General features: G+C 30.9%; 1 protein-coding gene across 1 annotated transcript in view; it reads right to left on the bottom strand.

The window, feature by feature from the left end:
- The window catches only part of CFAP47 (cilia and flagella associated protein 47), a 759,462-nt gene that overhangs the window by 206,466 nt on the left and 525,855 nt on the right, over nt 1-27,141 (bottom strand). The window contains exons 52-55 of the mRNA XM_031959439.1: nt 19,494-19,669; nt 18,208-18,315; nt 7,543-7,654; nt 4,802-4,906 (exon numbers count right to left, since the gene is read on the bottom strand). Coding sequence (XP_031815299.1) covers nt 4,802-4,906; nt 7,543-7,654; nt 18,208-18,315; nt 19,494-19,669 — 501 coding nt within the window. The remainder of the gene's footprint in view (nt 1-4,801; nt 4,907-7,542; nt 7,655-18,207; nt 18,316-19,493; nt 19,670-27,141) is intronic.

The raw sequence follows: 27,141 nt of genomic DNA, 5'->3' as shown, positions 1-27,141 counted from the left end.
AAAAAAACAAAAAAAAAGAAGAACCATGAATCAGTCTAGGTATTATGCTGTACTCAATACACAGAGAACCAAATGCTGCCCCATATAAAATGCATAATTAAATAACTGATTGACTAAGTCAATCAATTAATCAATAAGGGGATCTTTATCCCTTTATTTATCCCCCAAAATATAAGCCAACAAAGAAACACAAGCAGATGACATTTTTACAATCATGAATATATCTTTCTGAATTTTCAGTTTTGTGTTTTAATTTTCAAACTACCTACATTTTGATAAGCCTGAATATCAAGGAAAAGTAGATTTTTCAGTCTTTGAGATAGTCATTTCTAAAGTCATCAGGGATAGAAAATGTTCATTAGATGACCCCAACATAATATAGGAATATCTTTAATTTCTCATATTTACTTGTATGTATGTTTCCTGTTTTACCAAATAATCCATGATGGGACAGTTCAACATTTCTAAATTAAATCAAATTGAAAAGTTCAATGAAACTTTAGCTATCACAAATTCTTAAGTACCACTACATTAAAAATATTAAAATGTGTCAAAAGTATCCACTAAAACAGATGTTCTTTTATTTGATTGCATTAAGAACTTGAACACATAGGAGAAAATTAAAGAAGGAAACTAAGTATTTATATACAGATAACTATTTTATGTATAAAGTAAATAAAAAGCTTTACTCTGCCTCATCTTAATGCTTCTCCAGGAACTGCATTGGAATCTTTAAAGTTTTAATTAGAATGCTTGTAAAAAATGAAATAGGCTAGAGGTAAGAGAGAACAAATTTGTTCGCACACTGAGCAGAGATATAGGGGCCATTGGGATTAGACACAGATTGCAATGATCACTGACTCATTCTGGGTTTTAAGAACCTCACTGATTTTAAATATTCCTTCATTTTTGATCTACTGACCTTTTGATGAGGGAAGTCAAGCAAATCAAGAGAAATTGAGGTAAAGAATGACCATGCTTAAGAAAAAAAACTTAATATTCAGAAAACCCCAAGTTAGCACATGATAGTTGATATATTCTAATGGAAAAGATCACTAAAATTTCCCTTTTATTATGCATTTCTTCTAATCTCATCTCACTACATTAAAATTCTATTGCATTAAGAATTCCTCTATTCTACCCTGTTTACTACCTGAACATATAACTAAACTGCCACTTTAGTTATGATACAACAAAATTAATTTTGGATTCAAAAATTATAGTCAAGTGACTATAACCTAAAGTTGGCTATTCACTGTATAGAGTTATCCCAAAATACAAACCAGAAACAAATGAAGCAAATAATAACCCATACTAATTTTTCTCAATTCAGCAAAGAGGAATCAGGAATAGTTAAAGCTTAAGCAACTATCATTGCTATTAGTTGATTTTAGATTAGTCAGCTACCCAGCAATGAGATGGTTTATAATTCAGAATCATTTAATTAGTGAAATACAGAGAAAAAATTAATGCAGGTTTGTGGGGTTTTGCTTTCTTTTGTTTTGTATTTTGGCTTTTGGTTTTTTTGGGGGCTAAGTTACAAGTTGTTTCAAAAAGTCAAATCAAGAACAAACTCTGAACATCTCTTTAAAAAAATCCATCTTAGTTTTATATATATATATATATATGTATACATATATATATATATATATATATATATTCATAACAAAGAAACTATTTTGAAATGGTCACACAATTAGTATCTTTTAGTGACCTGACATCAGTTTGCAGAGGATAGCAATTGAAGGAATTGAATCAAATGGGAAAAGTGAAATTATTCAAGAATGAAAAGGGCAAATAAAAATCACAAAGGTTAGAGTAATATACTGAAAAGGTTGAGGGCCTCTAAACAAAACAACTGAAAAGATGAGTTATTGATCAAAATAGAGTTGCACACAAAACCCTGAAGATTCACCATTATTTGAAAGCAGAGGTTCAGGATGACAGAAATCAAGTTTCAGGGATCATTTGGTCTATGAAAGGTTTAAGAGAATTATTTACTTGCTTTATTACTTTTGTATTTGATGAGGAATTTAACTTTTAATTTATAGACTCATCCTCTGTGAGCATTAAGTTCAAAGTATATAATAGGTGTATTGTCTTCTTGAACAATCCTTGAATACAGATCATTTTGATCAGAAATGCAAGTATAATTCTCAATAAAAAGATAAGCTAAATAATAGGTGTGCTGTCTTCTTGAACAAACCTTGAATACAGATCAATTTAATCAGAGATGCAATATAATTCTCAATAAAAAGATAAAGTAAGATGTTTCTAAATATATCTTGAAAAATTGGTCTTCTCAAATGCATTTTTGTGTTAAAAGAAAATAGACTCACTTTATCTTTGGGCTTATTTTTTTTCCTATTCATGTGACAAATTTCTGCTTTTGAATGATTATTGAGACCACAGTAGGAGAACTTAAAGAATGTCCCTAGCTCAAGATGACTAATACATAGGAGGATATGATAAATGCCATAAAAGAGGAGCACGCAAGGCTGAATTGTGGATACATTTTCTTCCAGAAGGGTCACATGACGAAAGCCACGAATCCAGGGTATTGGAAAATAGTTAAAACCTTTGGAAAGATGACAGAGCACAAAAAAGGACTCAGTCAAAAGACCTGTGTTCCATTTGCAACACTGCCAGTTCTGCTGTAATCAACTGGCATGATCTCTTCAATTTTCTAGATTGAAATTACCCCATTTGTAAAAAAAAAAAAAAAAAATGATTGGAATGGATGACCTCTTAAAGGCCCTTCCACTCTCTAAATCTGTGATCCTATAACTTTATTATTATTGTTGTTTTATAGTATTTTATTTTTCCCAATTATAAGTCAATGTAATTTTTAGCATTCATTTTTATAAGATTTTTGAATTCCAATTTTTTTCCTGCCTTCTCTCACTTTCCCTCTTCCTAAAATGGTAGGCAATCTCATATAGATTACATATGAAAAATTAGGTAAAACAGATTTTCATATTATTAATTATAATTATGAAAGAAGAAATAGAACAAAAGAAAAAAACACACAAATGAAGTAAGTAAAGAAGTAGACTTTGATCTATGTTCAAAGTCCATCAGTTCTTTATCTGGATGTGGATAGCATTTCCCATCATGGTCCTTTGCGCTTGTCTTGCATTATTGTGCTATTGAGAAGAACTGAACCATTCATTGTTGATCATCACACAGTTTTGCTGACATCATGTACAATATTTGCCCAGTTCTGCTCATTTTACTTTGCATCAATTCATAAAAATTATTTTTCAGACTTCTCTAAAATCTGACTGTTCATCATTTCTTATTGCTCAATAATACTTCATTATAATCATATACCACAATTCGTTTAGCCATGCCACAAGTGATGAGCATCCCCTCAGTCTCTTACATTTTGCACCGAGAAATAGGCTGCTAGAAATATTTTTGCACATGTGGGTTCTTTTTTCTCTTCTATGATTTCTTTAGAATACAGACCTAGTAGTGGTATTGTTGGATCCAAGGGTATTCACAGTTTAGTTTCCCTTTGGGCATAGTTCCAAAGCTCTACAGAATGTTTGGAACACTTTATATCTCCATTAACAATGTATTAATGTCTCAATTTTCCCACTTTATCATTTTCCTTTTTGTCATATTAACCAGTCTGACAAGGTGGCAGTTCAGAGTTCTTTTAATTTGTATTTCTCCAATCAAAAGAGATTTAGAATACTATAGATAGCTATGATTTCTTCATCTGAAAATGTATAACCTTTAACCATTTATCAATTGAGGAATGGCTTGTATTCTTATAAATTTAACTCAGTTCTTTCTCTATGATCTTTACCAGAAATACTTGCTGTAAATAATTGCTTCCCACATTCTGTTTTCCTTCTGATCATGGTTGCAATTGGTTTTGTTGGTGCAAGAGCTTTTTAATTTAACATAATCAAAATTACCTATTTTACATTTTATGCTATTTCCTGTTAGTCATGAATATTTCTCTTCTTCATAGATCTGCCAGGTAAACTATTCCTTGCTTTTCTAATATACTTATAGTATCAGCCTTTATGTCTAAATTATGTACTCATTTTTACCTATACTATTTTTGAGAACTAATTTAATTCTCTTAATATTCTACTCTTATCATTGTAAAAGTGGCAGACCATTATGAATGTTGACAAGATTAAAAAGGAAGAAAAAGTAAATGACATTTCTAAAAATAAAACATTACTATCATGACTTACCTATGCAAAGATTTTATGGCATTCACCCAAGTCATAATATTACTTCTGCTATTTGATTTTAATAAATAGTATCATATAGTTTTATTGATTTATTTCAAGTAGATCAAAATAAGGGTGATACATTTCCATCTATTTTTCACCCTTTCAAAACTTAGGGAAGTTAAACCAGACCCCCCCCCAAAAAAAAAAAAAAACCAAAGCATGAATAATTTAAGACCAAAGATAACCTCAGCTAATGTAAAATATTATTTCAATTGTCCAGTGGTTAGAAAAATTGTTTCAGTGTCTCCAGATGCCAGACATACTAGAATAGTATACTGATGAAATGGTGGACAGATGATGGATTAAAGCAGTCATGATGATATGTTGACCAATTTATCATTGTAATTTTAGATGACAAGTTAAACAGTAAAATTGAGGATAGAAAAAAAAAATGACCATCAACAATCTGATCTATCTGTTTGCATTCAGAGTCTCTGGTTTTAGACTCTGAAATCCAGTATAAAAATAATCCCATGACCTGAAACATTTATCACATATTAACATTCCATTATTACTTTGAAATGATGGTAATTGGGTCATACCTGTGTACAATGGAAGATGATTGAAGCTTGCTGTTTACCTCTTCCAAGGGCAGAGGGATAAAACTGAACAGGCACTTCAACGGTGGAGTGAGGAGCTACAGTCAACTGTGAAAATACAGAAAAAGAAAAAGAAACAAATCAATATTTTGGTTTAAGGCATTCTTTTTTGTGTGCTTGTGTGTGTGTGCGTGTGTGTGTGTGTGTATGTGTGTGTATGTGTGTGTGTGAGAGTCAACACATTTCATGTATTGATAGTGTTGATGCTGGTGTTGATGTTTATGTGATTAATGTTTTCAACTACTCCTGTTTTCCACTCTCAGTATGTATAGTCTGCTAAGATTGATAAAGCATACTACAATAAATAATGTGATAGTCATAGCATGTTTATTTCCCAGAAAATAACAACAGGGTATTATGGATTGTATAAAAAAGAAGCTAAGTTAGGTGTCATAAACTGACTTAAACCTTTATAAAAAGAATATTACTTTTAATCTTGTTCCTTGCCACAACATCATTCTATGTTGTAATCACAGTGAATTCAAAATTGAAAAACAAAATTCCAAGAATAAAAGATATGTTCTCACAATAGACTAAGGACTAAATAAGCTCCTTTTTCTTTAGGTTACAATCTCAAAGCAACAGGTTATATATCTATCCCTCTTCCTTTTGAAGATTGTACTACAATCAGTTCCAGTATGGTTTGAATAGCCTGGTCTAGGTAACTTGGAGAAATCCAGAAAATCGATATAATGGAGCTGGGAAAAGGTATCCTTACTAATTTTAAAAATCAATAAGAGGGGCTATCATCATAAGAAAGTATACCATTCAGGGTGCTAGGGAGTAAGGAGTGGGGAGAGGTAATTGGACCAGACCTCCTAAACCAGGTAGAAAAGGAAGAATCACACAAGTCATAGGAGAAAAGTGTGTTCTCATAGTACTAAAGCACCCTGTAAGATTTTAGGGTTAGAAAGTGTTATGGGGACACACTGATTTCTGAGCTCCAGAGTAGTCTCTCTACTTGGATTAACTACATTGAAGAACAGACGGATAACAGTGAACAGGCACTTCAGTGGTGGAGTAAAGAGATACAGTCAGCTGTGAAAATACAGAAAAAGGTAGAATGTTCCTGGGAAAACATGATGTCTGACATTTCTCTAGAAGAAGGTCCAAGCGGGGAAGCTATAAAAGAATATACAGCAGTTCCAGAAAACAAAACATGGGGAGGTAGAACTATAAGGAATCAGGGTGCTGACCGCTCAGCTACAGGAGTCAAAGATACAAAGTAGTGACAGGAGTTGACTTAAAAGATAGATAAATGGAGGGCAGTGAAGAGTGCTTATGATTGTTACTAGGGAAAGAGAAGTGTCATTCAAATAAAGAGGCTATAGAAAGGGGCAATGATTTTGGAGAATAAACTTTAACCTCCACTCTTTTTGTTGAAATTCCAATCAGGTCATGATAAAATATACTGGTGACTGGCAGGGGTGGGGTGGAAGTTATTGAGATTGTCCTCTGCAGGTAAAGCAACTTTTTTCAGATGCACTTTCTTTGTTATAAGAAGTTACAAAATGTAAATAAACTTAGTCTATATTTTGATATTGTTGAACCTGAGTATTTGTAAGATGAACTGTGTCACCTATGAGGAAATACCTTGATATCAATATTTCAAGGAAAATAAATGTCTCAAAGGTCCTCAAAATTTTGCCAGATTCTTCACATCAGAAGCAATTCTCAGGCACAAGTACTAACATAATGTGTTAGAGTTTTGCTCAGCTTTCACAACAAATATTAAAGAAGTTACTGAAGTGATACTTCTAAAAATTATGAGTCTGATTTACACATATGCTGCTTCTAAGCCCTCTGCATTGAATTTACTTTCTCACATCTTTGCTTGTTAGAATCTTTCTCTTGCTGTAATTCAGATGCTTCGTGCTTCATGAAATTTTCCCTGACCTTTGTCACTTCTCCCATCTAGAAATGACATCCACCCTCCTCAGACTTTTTACCCCACTGTTCTTCCAACAAAATTTTTAATATCATAAAGATAGGAACTTGTAGTATCTTTCATTTTTGTATACCTCTCATAGAGTAGCAACTTGCAACCAAAGTAGATACTTAATGGAAAACTAAATTTTCACCTAATGTACTTTTTAAAAGAAATATTCTGCCCTTGCCACAATATCCCTGTGAGGAGCAGTATAAGACAGCAAGAAGATCACTGGGTTTGGAATCTAAGTAATGTGTTCAAATTATGCTTCAATCACTATTTCTGTGCCTAAGGACAAATAAATCATTTAACCTCCCTTGGCCCCAGTTTCCTCATCTGTATAGTTAGGATTTATGCCAATCTCTAGAGTGCCTTCTAGCTCTATCTCTATGATCATTTTATCTAGAATTAATCTTATTTAAAATCTTATTACTTTAAAATTGGGAGTAACCTTGTGGACTACTGCAGTCACTTCTTTTTCACTTTAGGATAGTGAAGATTCAAATTGCAATTTAGCAGTAAAAAAGGGATAAGAATCAAGATTTTCTGATTCCCAGGATCATATTTTCCCCACCACATTTCCATTTTCTACTAACATTTGTTTTGTTTTTCTGGATGTCTTTTATCCCAGCTGAAGCAAATTTGGTGTCACAAATTTGGTCCTAATATATTAAGAAATATATTCTCTGCATCCTATGCATTTTGCTAGAAACTATAACAAAGATAGCTTTTATTGTTTTTCAAATATACTTACAGTTGTTTTTTTGTTTGACTCCAATAAAAAATTTGTAGGATTACTGTTTGTAATTGTCAATTCCAGAGTTTCACTTGTAGAATTAACTAAAGGGATAATCTGAGGGACTTTCCTGCAAGAAATGCAAATGCATAACTAATAGGATTTAAAACTATTATACCAGATAAAATAATATTCAGTAAGTTCTATGATTTTTTTTTCTCAATTTGAAAAGCAAGAATAATATTAGGTAAATGAATAGATTATTCTGATTTTATGAAATCCTATGTTTCCTGATTCCTCATTTGCTAGTGTTCTTTCTACTTAGGTTGTATCCTTTTCAATGTATCTATTAATACTTACATACATTCAATGATATGTTCTATGATAGAATGTAAATTCATTTAGAAAACAGATTATTTAATTCTTTTTATTTATATTCCCAATGGCATATATTATAGATTTAATCAATGCTCATTAATTAACTGATTGATGAAGTCAAATATAATAAGTTACAGAATATAAGTAGTGTATGAATTGTATTATATATGTATAGGTATACAGGTCATGAATTTTTAAGACCTTTCATCTAGAAAATTAATAGGACCAGAAATGAATGATAATTAAGTGACAAATAATGCCACATGTATTTATTTTCCATAAAAAGTATAATCAAGATATTATAATTAATTGCTTCTCCTAAATCTTTTTGACATATAGTTTCCAAGTCATAATTCTTCTTTATCATTTTATAACCTTGAGCAGTGAAATGAAAATGCTTAAGAATGCTGTCCATTTATGTGGGCACTCTTTTCTACTCATATTTATCTCCATAATCCCTCCCTTTTCTCAAAAAAATATAACAAGAAAAAAATTTTATTTCAAGATGATTATAGCATCCATTAGAACTTAGAAAATATTCACTCTGTGCAATATATATACTATGATTTTTAAATTAGAATTCTGTGACCTTCCAAACAGAAAAATTGACAGTATGAGGAAAATGAACATCTAATCAGACAAAATTGTAAATATAATCTTAATGCCTCTTTCTGGAAAACTAGATTAAAAAAAACTAAATGAATTCATAATATTATATATTAAAATAAATAAGATTGTAAAAAACTGTTTTTAGAAAATAGGTTATGCAACAGATAATAAATCACAACCTAATTATGTCACCAAAGCTGCCTACATTTTACTCAAATGTTCAAAGAAAATTATTAAATGAAAATCTATAAAATGAATTAACTCAATTACCATAAGAATCACTCTCCTCTATTAGTCTTACAAATGAGAATCTACTCAGTGCATTTGGCATAAGAAGTCATTAGTTCACTTTTGAATATGTATTAGGATCACAGAAAAAAAATTATAAGACAAACTGGGTAACACAAAACTCTAGTACTATAGATTGTAATGAAAGAAAATGATCAGATTTTAAAAACAAAATTTGATCCACAATTTAAATGAATCTGTGGGGTTGCAGTTGTTTAATATTTGAGTATAACTGATTAGTCATCCAATATAGAGCCCTAGTATTTCACTTTATCTTGCCACTGATGTGCTGCTTTCTTTTTTCCAAAAACATTATATTACAATGAAATTAAACATGAGCTATATCTGATACTCATATCTTTATTTTAAAAGGAAATAAATAAGTAAAAGCTATGGATATCTGTCCAAGGATAAGCATGGAACAATAATTTAATTTTTAAAGAAGTCATGTTTTTCTTATGAAAAAGAAGTTAAGATTCAGTATTTGACTAATTAATGCAAATTTTTTAGAAAGAATATATATCAAACAGGATTTTTCCAAACTAAATTTATTAAACTCTCAAAACTTTGATGTACATCCATGAAATCAAAATAGAGAGATCCCTTTTAATATAATCAGGTTTTAAATTTCAGATTGAGACAGGTTAATCACTTCATGTTTTGGAGTGTTAACTCTATTAGCAACTGTGGTAGATTTTTATGGTTTATATTTGCTTTTGAAGAAAATAACCTACCATCTCAACTGAATACTTATTAACTTTTCTTGCATCTATAGTTTCATTCAGAATATGTGATAAAGTATAGGGGAATTGAAATAATATGTTAAAAATGAAAAAAAAAATTAAAAACTAGCTGCCATCTGTTGGATGGTCCCTCTCTTTGTGTAGACAGAATTACTTTTTCTCAGATATTCCCCTCAGTTTTCCTTTTTGGAATACCTTTCCCTTAATATCTTTCAAGAATAGAAGGGGTCCTTTGAACAAAGTAGAAGGAAACAATAAGTAAAATCATTTGAATCTACAGTCTAAGGAAGGCTTGGCCAGTTTCTTTTTCACCACGAATCAATCTAACTCTAAAGTTTTAGATCAATTATGCACAGAAAATTTACAGATTTTTATATTTTTCTCTGTTTTCTGGGGATCTCCAAGAAATTTAAAAATCAGCAAAATATTCTTTATATATCTCTACAGTCTCAAGCTGGTATGATTCCATCACTTTTGTCAGAGACTCTATTATTTGTCTACTTGATATTTACCATGCTCCCACTATTCTGTCCATCTCATTCTAAAGTTTGAAATATATATTAATTATGTCATTTGTACTTTTCTTATGCTAGCATTCATTCTGCTAGCTAACAAATTTTTATTAAGAATTTAATATGTGTGAAACAATGTGCTATGCACTGGGGATACAAAAATAGGCAGAGAAAAGTACTTTAGAACAAGCATTTTGTTCTAAAGTAGCTCACATTTTATTTGACTGGATATTACATGTAAACAATTATATGCATACAAATTACATACAGTATAAATACATCATTTCAGGAGAAAGGCAATAGGGAGAGACTGAACAAGCTCTCTTGCTGAAGGGAGAATTTGAGTTAAATCATAATAGAAACCAGAAGGCAGAAGGAAGTCAGAAGCCAGGAGACAAAGATAAAAAGAGAGAATATTCTTAACATGAAGACTATCCAAAGAAAAAACATAAGAGTGGGAGGCAGAGACAAGATGGAGGGGTAAAGGCAAGGACTCTGATTTCACCATCAAATTTCTCGAAATTTCTTTAGATATGACTTTAAACAAATCTTGTAGTGTCATAATACACATAAAGATAGAGTGGAACAATATTCCAGCCAAATACAACTTAGAAGGTCAGAAGGAAAGGACTGTGACACAAGGTGGGAGTCTAGGATGCAGTCCCAGAGGAGATCCCTAGTTCACTCCAATCCCAGTCCAAACAGGGACCAATGAAGTAGAAACAGGCCTTGGGAGCTCTGAATCTGCAGTAGTACTATGATTTCCAGACCTCTGAGTCCAGAGACATCAAAGATGATTTGGAAGGTCAACAGGAAAATCTTGTCTCAACTAGAGAGAGCCATGGGAAATCAGCAAATCTGGAGTGGGCATTGGGGGGTGTGGGTGGACTGCAGAGATTCTGGAGGCTTCATACTACAGGAATAGCACCAAGGAAGGACTTCGTTGCTTTAACAAATTAGACCTTACACCCACAGTGTAATCCAGGAACTTCCTCACAGTTCCAGAACAGAAAGATTTGTCCTTGTATATTCATCACCTTCCATATTTTCTTACACATAGTAATCATTTAAATTTTTTTGGAATTAAATAGAAAAAAAAAAATAATGTAAGTGTCAAAAAAAAACTTACAAATGCAATTATTGAATTATTTTATGAATTTTAGAGGGATCATAAAAGGAAAAGTAATAGCCAAAATTGGAAGTAGTATCGATTTTTACCTTGCTTTGAATTTACATAAAAAAGAGAAATAATAATCTAAAATATAGACTTAAGTTTGAAATCCATTGCCATTAAAATTTCAGACTGCAGTATTAAATAGGACAGTTAAAGAAGCATAAAGGAATGTGATCATTAGAAACTAGCATACTATCACTAAGAAGAAATCTGCAATTAAATCTATTCCTTTTCATGCATTGGCCAACTATAATGTTTTCCCTATGATGTTAGCAAAATCATTTTAAGACATACACATATCTGTCTGTATAATTATAGATATAAATATATCTATGGCTATCTGTATATATTAACATACACACATATACATATGTATATACATACATATATATATAATATATGTGTGGGTATATAGACATATGGACTAATATATCTATTAGATAAACAGACAAGTTGATAGATATGATAGATATGATACATAGATAAATAGATAGAAACATCCAATATAAGAGATGTTCGAGGAAATATACACAAATAACATATGTCTCTATCTATATCTGTATCCATAGTTATGTGTCTTTATAGAGATCGTCATATAGATATTTATAAAATATATATACTTATTAGATTCTCCATATTATAAAATGGAGTATGTTATTTCCTGCAGAGCAGTGCATGTAATCAATAGAGTGATCTGATATTCTGGTTGACTCTTTAATGGAAAATGAAGTGATCTGAGTTACTTTCTAGTTTAAGTGATTTCTATATTGAAATAGTTTATAAAGGCTATCTATATAACTATATATATGAAATTTTAATTGAGAGAGGTTTTTTCTGAAGGTTTTTGTAATTTTGAAATGAGACCTGCTTCATAAATGTCAACTTATGAAAATAAAAAATATTTTTCCTAAGAATTTTAAAGAGCTTCATAGTTAAGTGAATTAAAGAAACAAAAAGGTATCTTTAAGATTAAAGTTCATAACTTTTAAAACTTACATTTTTGCAGAAAAGTGTAAAGTGTAGAGGAAAATCAGAAATGGAAAAAAAAAAGGGAAAGAAAAATGTAGTCTTTAAATGACTGCCAAAAAACCAAGGAACTGGAAGGAAATTTAAAGCATTGTCTAATATAAGTTTCCCTTAAGTACCAATTTCATAATAAATCACAGTACAAAATGAAGAGAGAAGTGCAGGTTAAGAGATTTTATATCAGAGATATTGTATAATTGCTATTTTTAAGATATCTTGTCCATTTAATGGACAAAATTAAAATTTAATTATGGGTAATTGTTTTATCTTTTGATCTTTTGTTAAATACTGCTATCATTTTATCTTGGTCTTGATATTTTAAACAGTGACAATAAAATATTTACTATAGCTCCTAGACTATTTAAAGTAGCATTGTAAAATCTTTTCAAGCATAACTTTTATAAAGAATAAAATTCTTCCTAGGGTGATTAATGAAGAAAACATAATTTTTTCATTTAGACACAGGAATAGATTTTTAAAAATTTATTCAACTAATTACAAAAATTTTCTTAAAAATATTTTTAACTAAGGGCAACATTAAATGTATCCCATTCAATTCTAGTGTAGACAATAAAAATGAGCAAAAACAATATAATAAAATATACATGAACTGTTGAAAATTCTCTTCATTCAGGATCAGACTTGATTTATTGGGCATTGAGAAGATAAATGGCATAGTGAATATTTGAGTCGGACTTAGTAGACCTGAATTCAAATACTATCATAAGCATTTAGTTTCTTTGTCACCCTGGGCAAATCACTAAATGTATTTCAACCTCAGTTTTCTTATCTATAAAGTGGGGGTAATAACACCACATCTCAAAGGTTCATTGTAGAGACTGAATGAGATTGCACATATAATATACACATATGCATTATGATGATATGCACATATATAATATTACATAGACTATTATATGTTATGTTACATCAGTATATATATCTTAAGATATATAAAAGTTAACTTATTGCTCATTCAACAAGGTATATTAACAATAGGTAAATGTTTGTTGGGAATTATGATCATTAGTTATTTTGTTCTAAGAGTCAACAGGGAATAAATTAGTATCAAGGATGATTTAGGCTCAATAGGACATACCTATTAAATAATCCAAAGGCAAATATTGTCCAAAGTAAAACAATGATCAAAACCAATAAAGCATTAATGTCATTGAAAAGGAGCTGTACAATTGATATATTTGATCAGTATAAACAAGGACTATACAAGAATGCCGATAAAGATCAAAATTTGCTTCCAATATGGGTTTTCTTTAAGGATTCAGAAATCCCATTGGCCTTTTATCTATGCCTACCCATACACATCTTTAATAGAATTTCTGCAACTGCATAATTAAAGTATATAATCTTGAGCTAAATAATAAGGTTTATGGAAGTATGGAATAAGATAAACAAGGTAGAGATAATTCTGGGCAAGTTCCCAACTATAATCTCCCAACTATATTCTTATATATATGAAAGATGACAAAACAAAATATCTGAGGTTTTAAAATTGATCAGTCCCAAAGAATTAATTTCTGAAATTTTGTACATTTGCCTTATTTTACATTAAAATAAAATTATTTTCTTATTAATAAATTAGCATGTTTAAATTTCCTCTATATTACACTAATGAAGTACATGTATTATTTTATCTACCACTCACATAAATTCCATAGACATTGAGGATTGTTGTGGAAAAATTCCAAATCTCAGAATTTGGGGTACAGCGCAAAAGAGACTTTATTCAGAAACCTATATCTATGAGAGAATTCATAAGGAAGAATTCCCTTGAACCCAACATATGGCAGGTATTTTGTGTTTTGTGAAAATAAAACTATTTTATAAACTATCTCCACCTGGCCATGCCTTAAGGGCAACAAATAATATTAATGCCTTCTGTCTAATATGACTTCTCAACTGTCTCCTTATATTAATGTCTCTCAGATTGAAAATCTGGACTAACTTTGCATAAGGTCCTTCTTGGATCTTTCTTATGAATCTCTGGTTTAGATCTTGCCTGTTCTGCCTTTAAAATCACTTACTGCTTCCAGGAAATTTATTCATTAACATTTCAACTTAGAGAGGCTGCACAGTTTAGTTCATTTAAGAAAACCTTATCTCTCTTTGCTATTCTCTGGAATTCTGCATTCACTCCGGTTTATCTTCCTCTTTTGAATGTTTGGCTGTGAGAGTTGGATTATAAGGAAATCTGAGTGCTTGCAGAATCAATGTTTTCAATTTGTGGGGCTGGAGAGTATCTTTGAGAGTCCCTTAGATAGCAAGGAGATGAAATCACTCAATACTTAAAGATATTATTTCAGTCGATTCACTGGAAAGTCAAATACTGAAGCTGAAGCTTAAATACTTTGGCCACATAATGGGAAGATGGGACTCATTAGAAAAGACTCTGGTGTTGGGAAAGATTGAAAGTGAATAAAGAGAAGAATGTCAGAGGATAAAATGGATAGATAATGTTATGGAAATAACAAACATGAAGTTGGACAGAATTTGAGAGAGTGGAGTATAGAAGAATTTAGACATGACTGAATGACTAAACAACATGGTATAGGCCATAGAAAGGAATAGGCTCTGCGGACAGAAAGACTGCATTTTAAGCCCTAAGATCTGTAGAGCTTATATGTCCATCAGTAGCAGTTGTTCATCAGTTGGCATCTCCAACTCCACAAGGATTGCCTGGCTGGAAAGTGCCTGCAGAGTCCATTTTATAAAAGCTAGGTCAGTATCAGCAGTGGTGTTATTCCCATGTGTTGTTTTGTAAGAAAAACCACTAAAAATAACATGGAACTTGAAGGATTATAAAACACATCTGTCACAATATCACTGTGAGATAAATAGTAAAAGTATTATTATATCCATTTAACATGAGGAAACAAAGACTTAAAGGGGATATAAGAGACAGTGAGTCACTCATTACTCACCACCAACTAATTAGCAAAACTAGTGCTCAAGTGCAAGGCCTACAATTATCTAAGACCACTTTATCTTTTCATCTTAGGTCTTTGCCAAATTCCTCTACTAATCCGTAAGCTCTGTGACTTTTTGGGTTTGATTTCATCTTGGTTTCTCCCTTATTGCTTAGCATGATGCCTTATATTTAGTAGTTATTTAATCAATAACTGAGGATGCTTTCTGAAGTTCAGAAAGGGAGAAAAAAGCAAAAAGTAAAATGTGTTCAAGTACTTAAAAATCAATAGAAGTACTTAGCATAGTGCCTGGCAGAGAATAAAATGCTCTATCATTCATTATTCGTTTAAATAAGAATAGATCTCTGAATCATATCTCCCTTAAAAATGTGTTCCTAACACCTTTAATTGTAATGTTTTCAACAAGGTTTCAGAGATTGTTGAAAACTTAATAAATATTTTAGTATAAGAATAAATTACCCGGAGCTGCAGAAATCTTGATTATACCCATAAGCTACTGACAATTACTCAAAGGAAGTACAAAGGGAGAATTGTCTCTCAGAGCTCAGTCCTTAAAAGATGCTCATATCTGAACTCACTTCCTAAAGGATTATACAGTACATGCACAAATATTTCCTGACAGATACCGTTTCAGTCTGTGATTCATTAGAAGCCCATTTTCTATCTATCTGTAACTGAGAGGTTGTTTGTATCTGTGTGATATAGAAAAGTTTTCTAACTGGCTGCCAAGGGGAGCTATTGAGCTCACAATGCCTTCACTGGTAAAATGAAAGAAACAACAATGTAACAAAGTGTCCAAAGAACTGCTATGAGTTTCTAACCTATTTCCTGTATGGCTGCTGTGTCTCTGTCAATACAAGAATTTTCTGTTTTCTTTTGTGTGAATTTTTTTTTTTCCAGCAGTATTCTGAGAAGAAAGTGTTCAGGCAAGTGTATGAGATCAGAAGGTACATACACCAGATGCATCAGAAGTCCTCCTGACACAACTAATAGTACATTAAAGCCAACTAGATAGAAATAGCAGTAAATGCCAGAGTGGTAGCAACCAGCCACAGAGCAACTACCTTCAGATTTAAAGGCTGCTACCCAACAATAACAGTTACTTTAAAAATCAGAAGCCCTTGTGTTAAAGAGACCTGGTGGGTATGAATTGCAGACAGAGTCACCTATGAAAATTTATTATTAAAATTATCAAAAATCAGAAAAAAATTTATATCTCCTTTGTAAATTACAGAATGAGAAGTGAGGTATTCTATCTTATAACGTTTAGATCTTCTACTGGCCCTCAATATGGCATGGATGAACTGTACAAAATAACATATCACTGCATTTTCAAATAATTACATCATATTTTCCAAAAGAATTTAAACTTTTTCAATACATTTTGACATTTGATAAGCCAATTCGTCAAAAAATTGGTAATAAAAATATTAAGGTTTAGTCTAAACAAAAAAAAAAACTAAAAAAAATTTCAAAATTTAAAAAATATATTCATCTAAATAATAATTATAATAATAAATACATATAATTTCTCCTATGTACCAGTCACTGTGTTGAGCACTTTATATTTATTATCTTATTTATTTTATATATTTATTTATTATCTTATTTGATCCTCACAAAAATTCTGGCAGGTCAGTGCTATTATTATGCCCACTTTACGGATGAGGAAAATGAAGCAATCCATTAAGGTTAAGACACTTGCCCAAGGTCACATAGCTAGTAAGTTTCTGAAGCTACTACATCTGAACCCGCTTCCTAATCTAAGTGCCAGCATAATATAAAGATTTCTTAATTAATCAAAATGATACCACAAACAAAATGCAAAATGAATATAAGTATAACATATAAGTTATCTAAATTGTCTTTCACCTTAGGTTCTAAATTATTCTTTGTAATGAGGAATCTCAGCTGAAGACAAATGAATGTATAACATTGGAAGAACTGATGTGACCCTAAACATAATAACTATTTTATGTTTTTATGGAATATTACATCAAAGTTGCATTATGTTTTTATCATAGAAAAAATATCATGCATTTCACTAAAGTGTTTTTTTCTTTTCAAAAAGAGAGTTGTGAGTTGGTTAACATTTGCCTTCATTCAATATTTTTCTATAAATATTTAAATATAAGATTTAATGTTATTAAATTGATACCAAATTGATAACAAATTGTTATTAAATTTACCAACACATAGATTGTTTTATCTTTAATTTTATTGTTTATAATAAATCTTTTTTTTCAGTGTTGCTGCCACTTCAACATTACCTGTCTCACCAGAATTCAATCTTTATACTAATTATCATAACCAAATTAAACTATGACTCTGATGTCTCATCATGGCACAGAGGTAACCTTGAGTTCATAGGATTGTAGATTAAAAGCTAAAAAAATTAAGAGTTCATCTCCCTAACTTTACAGTTTAAGAAACTAAGGCTCAAAGAGATTAAATATCAGCCTATAAATGATGTGAACTTTTAATCCAGGTCTTCATGAATTCAAATCCAGGGATCTTGTTCCTATAACACACTGTCTCTGTTCAAATGGTAAGAATAATCAAAAGTTTAGGAGAACAATATTGCCAACAAAAATAAAAATCAAGGGAGTTGAGAAAAGAGAATATTCTAGATGAGTTAACTAACAAATGCATGTGGAAATTAAAGGCTGTATCAAAGTCCCCAGTGGAATAATTCTCACTTCCTTCATTAGTTGAATGATTAGTATATAAATAAGAAAAATTTTGTAAAACAGCAGCATGAATTACTCCATAAATATTACAAAATGCTGAGAGGGATGAAATGACCAAAAGTTTATTGTCTGTCCCCAGTGGCTCCATATAGCAAATAATAAATTATCCATTTTTTCTTTAGTAGTTCCTAAAAAATTACATACTCGACTAAAAGCAAATTGAAACAATAATTATCCCTCATGTAAAATACATAAACACATTATAGCAATATATTTATTAATAGCAGAAAATAATTAGCCTATTGTCACCCAACTTACTTTCCAAGATCACAGCGTGTTTCTGGCATTGTAGTTGGTCTTGGCCTTTGAGCAGTTAATTTCAGTAAATACCAGAACTCTATACCTATTTGGGGCTGGAAAACAACACTGGAAAGAAAAATATTTAAAATTTTATCAGTAAGATTACAGTGATCATTACTATTAGGCAAGAAAAACAAATCAAATAATTATCAACATTTAACCTGAAATATAATTTCAAATATATTGAATCTCAATGTTAATGACACTTAAGAATGAACCTTTTCAGTAGTTTAGATTAAAATTTTGAAATAGAATTATCAATTAATTTACATATATATATAAAACCATCAGTAACCATCTATTTTAGAACTAGTATTAGCCATTTTATAAATCCAAATGGAATATCACAGGTAAAGTGGCTTATATTTTTTTGCTATATTTCCAAATTGGAAAAAAAAACTAGAAACTAGAAAATATAACATGTATAAATAAATTATATTTAATATAATTGCATATCCATTGCAAATCATAGCCTTAATTTCATGCTTCTAATTATAAATATCATATTTTGCATTAAAATATTATTATTAAATAAAAATAATAATTTTGGCAAAAGTATCAATATGCCCTAGCATACAATGATACTGCAGAGGATTTTGGTCTTAGAGAATTAATATAAAGAATTTTGAAATTGCTTTTTAAATTAAGGTTGGTACTTTCATTGACTGGAATGATGAATACTTAATTAAAATCCTACTTGTAACCCATTCCCTTTGTGTGTCTCTGGCAGGTCACATAAACTCTCATAACCCCAGGCAATTTTAAGACTAAATGACAATTAAAAAAGCTTTTTATTAAATGGTTATTGTGCTATATACTGTATACCACAGATGAGATGCCTGTCTGCATACAGTGATAATCTGCTATACAGATTCTCTGTCCAGAATTTCTAGTAAATAAACAAAGTGAATTTGTTTTCCATAAATGGAAGCAAAACTTGTTTTCACCTACAATGGGTGAAATAATTTTTTACTTAGTGCATTTTTTCACTTAAGTAGGTTCTGATCACATACTTAATGACATGGGGATATGCATATGAAAACTACAAATTACCTAAGACATAAAATGTTTTGCATTGAAGGAAGCACATGCAACATTAAAATGGCACATTAAGAAATTCTGTCAATTAAAAAAATTCTACAAGATAAAAGAGAATGTTCTTAAAGATTAAATCATGCAAAGTAATAGCTAGGATCAAAGAAGCCAGCAAATATATGGAATTCCTTAGCTTTTCCAAAACATACCTTTGATCTGTACATCCTACAATCATTGGGGAATATTTGACAGTATAGGTTATGTTTTCATTTGGTTCCAGAACAAGCGTGGACTGTCCACTGAGGGAAGCATCTGTTAAAATCACATCTAAGTGGAGCTCTCTGTCTTTAGGATTAGTAAGAGATATTTCAATTCCAATTGTGTCCTAAAGTTTTTTAAAAAATAAACATCTTTCAATATCAACAAAGGGTAATTACTTTTTGAGAAACAAATCATAAAAATACTCCTACAACACAGTTGTGTTTTTTTTTTTCTTTTTAGAAGAGTTCTTTTTTTTTTTAAACTTGATTTAACCATTGATTGCACTTCTTGTATTCTGGAGCTTATTTTTTTCTCAAATATATACATTATACAACATATTTATTATTATAGTTTATCAACTATGGCAAGACAATTATTTATTTTTTAGTAACAGAGGCCTACAAAAAAATAAACATTTAAGTAAAAATGTTTTTTTTTTACTGTGCTGTTATGTAACTTTATATACAAAATAGTCTTGTTGCTTTTACCCATTTCCTGTATTTATAACAGGGCCCCAAACCATGAAACCTCAAATTGCCAAAAGAGTAAAGAAAATTGTAAAATCAGCATAATATGGTTTTGGGTCTGCCCAGCTTATTTTATCAAATTCTCCCTATTTCCCTTCCAAACTTTCTGTCTACATCCTCATGCCAGGGTTACCCAATATCGGATCTTGACCAAGACTATGTTCTCTGTGTCTCAGCATCTAACTTTAGACTTCTCCCACCCTTCAAAGCCTTTATTTCAGATGTGGATTATAGAATCAGAATTTTTGGGGGTGGAACACACTTTGGATCTATGCCTTGGAAGGGATCCAACTAATCAAGTCCCACTTAAAAGAAATCCTTGCTATAATACTCTGACAAGTAAATTTGATTAAACTTGAAGTTCAGCAAAATGACATCCAAAGTCTTACTGTCAAAAATTTCTATTTGCCAAGAAATTTTCTTTGGGGAGCACTGAAGTCATCAGCTTACACCCAGCTTTCACTTCTTCCTCCTGATTCTTAACTCCAGAAATAATAGCAAGCAAAATATACACACACATATGTGTACATATACATATATACCTATGTACATGTATACACACATATATGAAGAGAGAAATATTTATATGTATCTGTGCATGCTTAGAATGTTATAGATTTTGAAAAGCACTATACATCAATCATTTCATTTAAACTTCACAGCAATCATATAGGCTATTTATTGTATGTACAATCAGAACCATGTTACATGTAAGAAAACAAGTTCATACAGATCTGCCTATGGGTAAGTAGTAAAGGTGGAATTTGAACAAAGCATGGCAGGTCCAGCATTCTAGCTGCCACAAATCATGTTTCTGTGAACAGAATGAAGTCTAAAATGTCTCTTTTTTTTGTAACCTTTTTAATACTTGAAAACAGCTAAATTTTCTCTTTCCTTTGCTCAATGTCTATAATTCTTTCAAAGGTCTTTCATGACATGACTTCTAGTCCTCTCATCAACATCTTTGCTCCGCTCTGCACATTAGCTTATCAAGCGGCAGTTCCCAAAGAACTAATAAATAATTCTTGGGGAACAAATATTTTAATGGCTAGTGAAAGGTCACCTGAGCAAGGAAATGTATTAAAATTTGAATGAGAGTACATGATGAAGAATTCCAAAAGAGAAGAACATGGTAGGAATTTTAGATACAAAGGACTGACAAGTAAAGGGAATATTTTTACTTTTCAGGGTCTTTACCACAGTTCTAAAATCAAACTACATATAGATGACTAAGAGAAGAGGTGAGAGATTCACTGCAAAGACATTCTATATTGTCATTATATACTTTGTACAACACAGTAAATCACACAATAGATTCTGTATGTCCATCTTAAGAAGTATTTTTTTTGATAAATTGCTTAATAATTAGAGTAAATTGGACAAATACAGTAGATTACATACATAATAATATATCATATTAAGGAAAAAAGTTTGCCATCCAGGATTTACAATTAGATAACTATGTGGCTTAATTATATGATTTAGAGCAAGTGGCAAAGACACAGCTCATACTCAGTAAATATACATAACTATAATTTGTTTATGTTTTTTAAAAGATTTAACAAGGTCACATTCTGTGGCACAGTCAACCTTTTGATCACTACATATGTGTGTGTGTGTGTGTGTGTGTGTGTGTGTGTGTGTATTATATAAGTCCCAAGAAGGATTTGATTTGTCTGCTCATAACTACAGATTGTCCATGGGTGGCCCACTATCCCCTCTAATTTGAATTTCTTTATATCTGAGGGCATCCAGCATGCTTTATAACTGTACCAATCATAAATATATCAAATAGCAATATAAATTCGGTTTGAAAAAATTCACTGGAGTTTAGTTTTATATCTTATACCTTATTTTTTTATTTTTATATTGTTCTTACTATATTAAAGCTTTTTATTTTCAAAACATATGCATGGACTATTTTTATTTTTCAACATTAACCCCTGCAAAACTTTGTGTTCCAATCCCCCCCACCTCCTCCTCTATATGACTAGTAATCCAACATATGTTAAACATGATAAAATATATGTAAAATCCAATATATGCATATATATTTGTAAAATTATCTTGCTGCACAAGAAAAAAAATGAAAAAGTAAATAAAATGCAAGCAAACAATAACAAAAAGAGTGAAAATGCTATATTATGATCCACACTCAGTTCCCACAGTCCTCTCTCTCAGTGTGGATAGCTTCTTTATCACTAGACCACCAAGGCCTGGATCATCTCATTATTGAAAAGAGCTAAATCTATCAGAATTGATCATCATATAATCTTTTTGCCATGTACAATGATCCCTTAGCTCTGCTCATTTCATTTAGCATAAGTTCACATAAGTCTCTTCAGGCCTGTCTGAAATCATTCTGTTGGTCATTTATTACAGAACAATAATATTCCATAACATTCATATACCATAACTTATTCAGCCATTCTCCAGCTGATGAGCAACCACTCAGTTTTCAGTTTCTTGCCACTACAAAAAGGACTGCCACAAACATTTTTGCACATGTGGGTCCCTTTTCCTCCTTTAAGATCTCTTTGGAATATAAGTCCAGTAGAAACACTGCTGGATACACTTTGGGGTATGCACATTTTGATAGCCCTTTGGGTATAGTTCCAAATTGCTCTCCAGAATGGTTGGATCCATTCATAATTCCATCAACAATGTATCAATGTCCCAGTTTTCCCACATCCCCTCCAACATTCAGCATTGTCTTTTCCTGTCATTTTAGCCAATCTGAGATGTGTGTAATGATATCTCAGTTTTCTTAATTTGCATTTCTCTGATAGTAATTTAGAGCACTTTTTCATATGACTAGAAATGGTTTTAATTTCTTCATCTGAAAATTGTTCATATCCTTTGACCATTTATCTATTGGAGAATGGCTTGAATTATTATAGATTTGAGTCAATTCTCTAAATGTTTTAGAAATGAAGCCTTTAGTTTGGTTTATACAAAACTTTTTAACTTAATATAATCAAATTCAATTCAATTCAGTTCAATTCAATCAAATCAAATTCAATAATGAACTCCAGTTCTTCTTTGGCCACAAATTCCTTTCTTCACAGATATGAGAAGTAAACTATCCTTTGTTTTTCTAATTTGCTTATAATATCACTTTTTATGCCTAAATCATGAACCCATTTCTCTCTTAGTATAGGGTGTAAGGTGTGAGTCAATGCCTAGTTTCTGCTGTACTACTTTCCAATCTTCCCAGCAGGTTTTCTCAAATAGTGAGTTTTTATTTCAAAAGCTGGGATTTGGGGGTTTGTCAAAGAACTAGATTGCTGCTATAGTTATTGACCATTTTGTCCTGTGAACCTAACCTATTCTACTGATTGACTATTCTATTTCTTAGCCAGTACAGATGGTTGTAATAATTGCTGCTTTATACTATACTCATAGGTCTGGCATACCAGGGCACTTCATGGGCATTTTTTTTTCATTAATTCCCTTGAAATTCTTGACCTTTTGTTCTTCCAGATGAGCTTCGTTATCATTTTTTCTAGATCTATAAAATAATTTCTTGGGAATTTGATTGGTATAACACTGAATAAGTAGATTAATTTAGGTAGCATTGTAATTTTTATTACATTTTCTTGGCCTATCCATGAGCACTTGATATTTTTCCAATTGATTAGAAGTGACTTTATTTGTGTGGAAAGTGTTTTGTAGTTGTGTTCATATAGTTCCTGACTTTGCCTTGGCAGGTAGACTCCCAAATATTTTATATTATCAACAATTATTTTAAGTGGAATTTCTCTTTGTATCTCTTGCTGTTGGACTTTGTTAGTAATATATAAAAATGCTGATGATTTCTGTGGATTTATTTTGTATCATGCAGCTTTGCTAAAGTTGTGAATTGTTTCTAGTAATTTTTAGTTGATTCTCTAGAATTCTCTAAGTATATCATCAACATATCATCTGCAAACAGTGATCATTTGGTTTCCTCATTACCTACTCTAATTCTTTTAAGCTTTTTTTCTCCTCCTCTCCTAGAAAAATAACATTTCTAATACAATATTAAATAGTTAAGTATATCTTACAATTTCAACAGATCCTCTGGCTTTTTCTACAATAAGCTTTACTCAACTCCTAATTCTGGTGATTTCTTCAGTTAATTATTTAGGACTTATCCTGCATAAATTTATTCTTCTTTGTATATATTTTTTGTTTGGTGTCCCCCACATTAAGCTGTAAGCTCTGTGAGGGCTGAGACTGTCTTTTGTTCTTTTTGTAGCAACAATGTTTAATACAAAAATTTAGCAATTTTTCTGACATATACTAAGTAATTAACAAATATTTACTGTTTGACTGATTTCTGTCCCCTCATCAGACCCTTCACCAAATATTGTGCATTTGTTATAAATAAATGAGAATAAATCTGGTAGAATTGTGACAGTGAAAGCAAATTCCATCTGCTAAGTTTCACCACGATCTTCCTCATCCATTCCTGTAGTCTTAGCTTGGGGATGCTGAAAAATTTTGAATTTCTTTTCATGTAAAAACCTAGCTCACTTTTATTGGGCATATGATGTATGTGGTGTATCAGAAGAAAAGACTGGTACACAAATTGAACCCAATTCATTTTGTGGGTAACTAGGACATTGTTATATGCTATTATTATATGGCTTCCACAAATATAACTTTTTCTTTCTTATTCTCATAACAGCTTATGATCAATTGCCCAGTTGTCCTAAAGCTTCTTCCCACCAATTTGCCATATAGAAGTCTCATTTACTCTCTCTTTTATACCCTTAGTTCTACTGTGCATATAATGAATTCTTTACATGTAATTGGGGAAAAATACTTTTCAGTAATCATTAAAAATAAACATATTAGTTTCTAAAGAATCTTTTAATAAGCTTCATTATATGTTACCAAAAAAGATTACTAGCATTACTTCTTTATTTTGGATGACAGACTTATTATTTCATTAGTATAGAAAGAGACTCAGAGTGAAAACATTCTACCAATCTAGATGGCAATTTTTCTGAAACTTAATAGTTGTAATTATAGGTTAGGATGCATTGAGAAATTAAGTGATTTGCCCAGCATCACACACCCAATATGCATCAAATTAAGACTCAAAACCCACTTTTATCTTTACTCTTAAAAAAAATAGGTGGATAAAGTACTGGCCCTAAAGTAAAGAGGACTTGAGTTCAAATCTGCCCTTAGACACTTAACAGTTTTTTAGCTATGTAAACCTGGGCAAGTCACTTAATCCCTATTGCCTCAAAAAAAAAATAATTGAAAGCCATTTTTCTATCTACTATATCATTTTGAATCTCACTAGTACAACGTAAAAAATATGGAATATTACATGATTGAATTTAAGTCATTTAAGATTTTCACACTGTAGTCAATTTACTAGAAGCTATTATTATAACTATGCATGTTAAATCTCTGATTACTAGCTCACATTGCTTTTCTCCCAGGACAAGAAAAATAGTCTATTTAAATTTGGTTATTTCTTAAATATATCATGGAAATAACAAAATATAGGAACAACAAAAATCTTTCCTTTTATTATAATCTATTGTTAAGATTATGCCTTTAAAGATACATCCCCATATTGTATTAATTTTAGAAAATTACTTTGGGCAATAGATCAGTGAGCATATACCATTGCAAATATAAAAATTTCATTTTTCTTTGAGAAGTTTCTTATTTTTAATAAGTAAGGTAGTTGCAAACTACTTAATATAGATAACTGAGTTCCAAATCTCCTCTCTTAATTATCTATAGCATTTTTTGAAGTAAATTTATTTCAGTGAATGCTAATCTAAGGCATTTTACAAGGCAAAATCTATCTGCCACAACCATTAATCATCTTTCTTTGAAAGGTATTCCATTGTCTGTATTCCATTTTATGATAAATAAATCTTTCTCAGTTGATGGTTGATAATCATTGGAATTGCTGTGAATTCTCTGAAATATTTGGCCAATGTTTCTCAGGTTAGAAGTACACTCTCTCTCTTTAGGATGGTTTGTAAAGATTTACTGCAATGGTATGGAAAGGTCAATAATGTGTTTAAAACTGCTGTGACTGATGTTTTATTGAAGATCAAGGAAAATAAGGCTGACTGGAGATAGTAATTTCAGAAACCACTCTTCATCTTTACATGAGCTGTTTTGGATAAGATGACTGATTGCATTACTCTGAAAGTTGTACAACTTTTTCTTTAACTTATCTAAAGAAGAATGTATTCAGGATTACATTTCTATGTTCTACTTTCAGAGAATGGACTTAGAGAAACTAATATGATTTCTCAAATCAAAATTATATAATTCATGATCTAAAATAAAAATTGGAGAAATTTTCAAAGATTATTCACAGTATTCAGAGAATGCAAAATAGATGTATAAATAATTCTATCTATCTCTGTCTCTTCTTCTCCTCCTTCTCTTTTCCATTCTCCTTCTTTTCTCCAAAATCACTGAATCATAAGCAACATGGCATAATAATAATAATTTTTGATCCTCACAACAACCCTAGGGAGTAAATGCTATTATTATCGCTATTTTACAGATGAGAAATTTGACGCAGAAAAAAATTAAGTGATTTGCTGAGAAACATATAGCTAGTATCTAAGGCTAAATTTGAACATTAATTTTGATCAAAAACTCTGCAGCCAGTGTTCTATCCATTGTGATAAATATCTGCCTAAGCAGATAAAAAAAGTAAATAGAATACTCATTCTTCAAACCTAAAATATATTGATATTTTTAAAATGTTAAGAAAAAATAGAACACGTGCAGCTCCTGACTATAGTGAATAGGAGACATTTCTTTCTGTCCATAGAAGAAAAGTGAAAACAAAATATGCTGGAATGCACTAACACCACATTTTCTTTATTATTATTATTATAACTTTTTATTGACAGAACATATCCCTGGGTAATTTTTTACAACATTATCCCTTGCACTCACTTCTGTTCTGATTTTTCTCTTCTCTCTCTACTCCCACCCCTAGATGGTAAGCAGTCTTATACATGTTAAATATACCACCACATTTTCTTCATGAAAATACTAAGAAACTTTTGCTAATGAATTTCTTATGTTT

This window comes from Sarcophilus harrisii, chromosome 3, assembly GCF_902635505.1.
Source record: "Sarcophilus harrisii chromosome 3, mSarHar1.11, whole genome shotgun sequence".
Classification (NCBI taxonomy): domain Eukaryota; kingdom Metazoa; phylum Chordata; class Mammalia; order Dasyuromorphia; family Dasyuridae; genus Sarcophilus; species Sarcophilus harrisii.
Note: the sequence above shows the minus strand (reverse complement) of the source record. Positions and strands in the feature narration are given on the sequence as shown.